Genomic DNA, 5,107 nt, shown 5'->3' on the forward strand with positions numbered 1-5,107 from the left:
ACCCCCATAAGCAGAGTTACTGTTGTATGTCCTGAGGGACTGAACCATTTCAGTGTCCCTTGTTATTTGGTGCACAGTGCGGTTTGTGAAATCCAGTGGCACTCTTACCTGTTACCATTTTCTCTTGGGAAAGAAAATACAGGTTGTAGCGGCAGTATACTTCACCCAGCCTGCCTTCTGGTGAGCCTCATGAGGTGTTTCTGGCTGCCTTAATGCCAGACTAACACCACAGACTAGTTACTGTTGAGGCTTGCTTGGTGTTTGACCCAGCCACATAACCACAGAATGGCCTCCTGGTGAAGGTTACATAATGTGACACATTATGGACTGTTTTTCAGAGGAGTTATTATTTTGTTTGGTAACAGAATGAGAGAGACATGTTCTTGGTAGAGTTTGCCAAACCACTTGTGTCACATGGAAGGCCTCCATTGCGTGTTCAAAGAACAGCAAAGGATGACATCCTGGAATACGTGAACGGGATGAAGCACTCCTTACTTCCCGGTGACAAAGTGCTGGCACCCTGGGAGCCAGATATGGCCAGGTACGGCCCAGGGACCGTCCTCACAGGCATCGAGACAAGGGACCCCTTGCGAGGTAAGAAAGATGTTTCTCTCTTCTTCCTCGCCTTGCTTTGGAATGTGAGACTGTCAGGATAAACTCTTGCGGCGCTACTGCCAGAGAAACACCAGTGCACAGACCACAGTTTAGTGTTGCTTAAAGCTTGCAGGAGCTGATGAGACTTACTGATGGATATCAGCGCAACCTCACCGGTCTGACCCGAAGGAAGTTGTGACCCATAACAATGTCATCTTCCATGTTTGCAGGTGTGCCATGTCCCATCTACTCGGCCAAGGCTGTGTCTGCCATGTGAAGGACAGTGGCCTTTTCCTGAGGGGTACAAGTAAGGCAGCTCTCAGGAAACACCCATCTGTGCTTGAATGCTCACATTGGTACTGAACGGTACATCTGGGGGTGATTTTATCACCCAAATGAAGGAGATCTCAAAGGCTCATTCATTTTTCCCATGTCTGACAGTCAACCTCTGCTGACTTACCAAAATACTATTCTCAAAGCATTACTGCAAACTTTGCCAGTAACAGCAAAAGTTACTCAGTCAACATTTTCTTATTCATTGATGACAAACTGGGAGGAAAGATGCTGCCCAGCCTGTTGTCACACCGACAGTGCCCTAGCTGCTGACTCCACCCTCCATGACACCGTGGTGAGGTGTTAGAGGGGTGACAGTAAGTCGATCTTACCGCTTGACAGGAGTAGGAAGTGCCTAAAGCTGCAAAGCCTGCTCTGTGTAAGCGCGCTGCCCGGGCAGGCCAGCTGCTCACAGCTTTTTACCTTTCCTATCAACAGCCTCAGAAGATGAAGAAATAACAGTCCAGTTCTGGAATGACAAGAAAGTGAAACTCCTGCGAGATGTGGCTTTGTGGATCCCTCCTGGCCTGTGGGAAAGGATTGTAGAGATGATCCACATGCCCTTCACCAGCAGGGTGAAGCCCAGAGGAAGCCCGGACACTAACTCTTGTATTTTTCCCTGCAGTTGTAAAAGAGCCCCAATTCCTGTTTGTGCTGCACATCATAGCCTTGCCAAGCACTGCTTGCTCTGCTCACCCTGCTGGCCGTGTTTCCACTATCACTGTGATGGTATATGCTGTTTGTCAGCACATGTGAGGTGCATCTGCTGCTGCCATCCCCGCATTGATGCCTGGTGGCCTCTTCCATCCAGGTCGCTGGTCTTTCAGAGTGAAACTGAAGAGGCAGAGTCCAGCAGCAAGCACTCTCCATGTCTTCTAGAACTGAAAGGCCCAGAACAAGAAGCAGCAGCAGCTGCGGGAGCATTTTCTCCCTCTTCTGCTTCAGAGTTGGACCTGGAGCCCCTCCGCAGTAAGAGTACTGTGGTGGACTGTGCTGTTAACAGAGGCTTCGGCTGTCTTGAGAAGCCCAGGCAATGGAGTGCAATGTTTGAAACCATCGAGCAGTCTCCCAGAGGGCAACTCACAAGAGACCAAGATTTCAAGCCATCATCGGGGGTAAGGTAATCTGTATTAATACTGTATTTATGTCAGCCCATGGTCGGTCCCTCGACCCCTAACAGTTAGAATGGAAGAAATGTTCTTGTTAATGGGCTGGAAGTTGGCTAGAAAAATACATCATTTCTAACTGAACTGCTTGCTAACATCCACCAGTTTTGTGACAGGCAAGAAACTTCTCCACTAATTAAAACAAAACGAAAATCCCACAACCTGAAGGAAGGGCTGAAGATACTTGCTAAAGTGGAAAAGGTTATGCTAGTAACTGTGTGCACATTCAGTAATGCAGATTTCAATTCAGAAATGTGCCAAATGTCCACTGACATCAACCCAATGAAGTCCTAAGGAAGTAGGGACCTACGTGAGTGGCCCTGGAAATGGACAGGTGTGACTGTCAGCAGCAATAAAACAAGAAAATATTCACTTTGGAAAGGTGCTGGGCTCCGCCAGTCAAACTCTGATAGTCACTAACTGTCTGAAAGATAAAAGCAGCTTTTTTAGTAAACAGTCTGTACTGAGTATCTTCTCTTACTCCCTCCCAAGAAGCAAGCAGTTTACACAGCAGGTCCCTACCCTGATACAGAGGGGATACAGAGTAAAGCAAACTGTGTCACGGCTAGGAACAAGGACAACACCCTGATTTTTAGGCCTGGTTTCTGTTGGCCATAGTCCCCTTCTGCTTTAGAAAAACTTGGAAAAAAAAACCAAACCAAAAAGACCAAACAGAACATGAATGTCAAAAAAAGCAAGCTCAGAAAAGAGGAAGAAAAAAGCTGGCAGGAAGAAGGGTCAGATGAAAGAGAACGGCAGGATGAACAGAAACACTGCTCTGCACAGGGGTACTGGGGTACAATTAATAAATAATATAAAAAAATCAGAAATCAAATATTAGCTCCTCTGTACCTTCATGCTCATGCTGCTGTTTGCTGACTGCAGAGCAGAACTTTGAACATGCTAAACTTGCATGTTGGTTTCTGAGGAGAAGATTAACGTGTTAATGATGTCTTGGCGAACAGAGAAGAGACTGGAATGTATCTTGTGTCCTCACAATTACATGCGTTAATTTTAAGCAGATGCCTACCAGCCTATTAACTATATGGTTCCTACTTTATTATTTAATCATAGTTCTGCACCTTTGTAACTGATTTCCTAGGATTTTTTTTAGGCCAGTGTGGAGCTCCAGGCAGAAATGCTCTGTGTTAGGAAGTGTCACAGCTGGGCACTGAACTCCTGGTGCTTTGCCTTTTGGTACATCTAGAAGGAAACCAGAGTGGTTTCATTCCAGCCCCAAACCGGCAGCATGAATCACGGTAGAGGACGCGATGTGGTAGTGCAGAGTACACTGACATTCCTGTAAAATAGCCCCTGGTGTTTTTAAACCCAGAGATACGTTGCTACTCCTTAAGACAGCTGAAGCAGTTTTATCATATTATACAGACTGCGTCAGAAGTAATTTGCAACCACCGAAGCCAGAGGTGCTCTCTGTGGGGCTAACGTCCTCCCACTGTAATTGCCAGAATTCCTCCTAACTTCTAAAGGAGCAAAGTTTTTGGCCAAATCCTAACAGCTTCTGAAAATCCTTTGGTCTTACTGAAACATTTGTTTCAGCAGCAGTTTGTACTAGCGCAGAAATTGCACCATTCTTAAAGCTCCATGGGGCAGAGGTACCTATCTTACAGCCAGGAAAGCAGCAGTTACAAAGACATCAATGGTGGTTTTTTAGATTAGACTTCAAAGGGATCTGTTTTCTGTCTGCCAGGAAGAAGGTTTTGCAGCACCAGGAAAACAAAGATATAAAACAGCAAGCAAGAAAACAGAGTTGGCTAATAAACATAAAGTGACTTGCATAGGAGACGATAAACTTGATGAAACAGAGTGTGTCAGAAGAGGACAGACAGAAAAAACAGCAAAGAGCTCACTTGCAACAAAGCAGAGAGAGAGACATGATCAACCAGAATTCAATAAAAGTGCAACTGATGAGTTCAGCAGCTGAAATTTCAGGTAAACTGCTCATGCTGTATCAGTGTTACATTTATTAAGGAGGTCAAGTTCTCATTTAGGTACTCTGTAGAATATCTTTATGAATAATTGTATACTCTTAATAACTGAGAGACTCTATTTCCACCCCCATTGAATTTCAGCATCCTCATTCTTTACTCCAGGATGTTATCTTAAATTCCCAGTTATTTGGACTTTACAACTCTGGAGATATAGCAGGCAAACTAGTATGAGCACTAAAAGCCTGACCAGATACACAGCAAGGGTCTAATAAACCTCTAATTTGTCTACAGTTCTCTGGAGTAGCCAGAGGAATTCAGTAAGCACGGTGATTTCTTTTTATAGAAGGCACGAGGAAACAATGCAAGCTGACAGCTGAAAGTCCTAGAGAGTGAATCTGATTTGCATTTTATTTCTTTATCAGAATAAAAGTACAGCTAGGAGAGATGCGCTGTGAGCCAGCTGCTCTAAAGTCAGTGCCAGTCCACAGAAGCTCATGTACCATGAGGTATTCATACCTCACAGCTCACGCTCTCTGTGGTCATGAATGTGACATGGACATTCTGTCTGAGGATAATATAAAAGAAGCTGTCATCACAAAGACTAAATTATGTATTTTATTCCACTGATTGTATCTGTAATTGTTTAAAGCATAAGAACCTGGAATTACAGTCACACAATTGGATTTAAGGCATACAATGTACAAATATTTATAAAATCAGGTACAAAGTGGGCTGTGTATAATTGCGTTAAGTAGAAAACAGATATACAGGCCATAAAAATGGAGTCCCAAAGAGGTTACTATTAAAGTGCTAACAAGAAAAAGATATACATAGTTCATTACATGCATTGAGAGCCTCGTATTTTATTGCTGTGATTGCCAAGTAACAACAAATGTCATAGAAAAAAAGTTAAATCAATGCTTTGTCCTGCATTGACATCCACCACGTGGGTTTGTTGTACCATGTCCTCTGAGGTTGCTGTGACAGAATAGGTGCCAGGAGAAACTTCAATGTAGATGTCTTTGGAAGCTTCTCTAGTCTTTGGGGGGGGGGGGAAAAACACCA

At 44.2% G+C, this 5,107-nt stretch overlaps 1 protein-coding gene across 1 annotated transcript; it reads left to right on the top strand.

The window, feature by feature from the left end:
* Positions 1-365: 365 nt before the first annotated feature.
* Positions 366-4,043, top strand: LOC104495696 (chromosome unknown open reading frame, human C11orf16; the record flags this gene model as incomplete). Its single annotated transcript, XM_010138694.1, is given in 4 exon segments — positions 366-594; positions 1,366-2,042; positions 3,802-3,917; positions 3,919-4,043. Coding segments are annotated over 4 exon segments (1,147 nt in total), but the record flags the coding sequence as incomplete, so codon positions are not given.
* Between the last annotated feature and the right edge of the window lie 1,064 nt (positions 4,044-5,107).

This window comes from Buceros rhinoceros, unplaced genomic scaffold (genome assembly GCF_000710305.1).
Source record: "Buceros rhinoceros silvestris isolate BGI_N320 unplaced genomic scaffold, ASM71030v1 scaffold41356, whole genome shotgun sequence".
In the NCBI taxonomy this organism is placed as follows: domain Eukaryota; kingdom Metazoa; phylum Chordata; class Aves; order Bucerotiformes; family Bucerotidae; genus Buceros; species Buceros rhinoceros.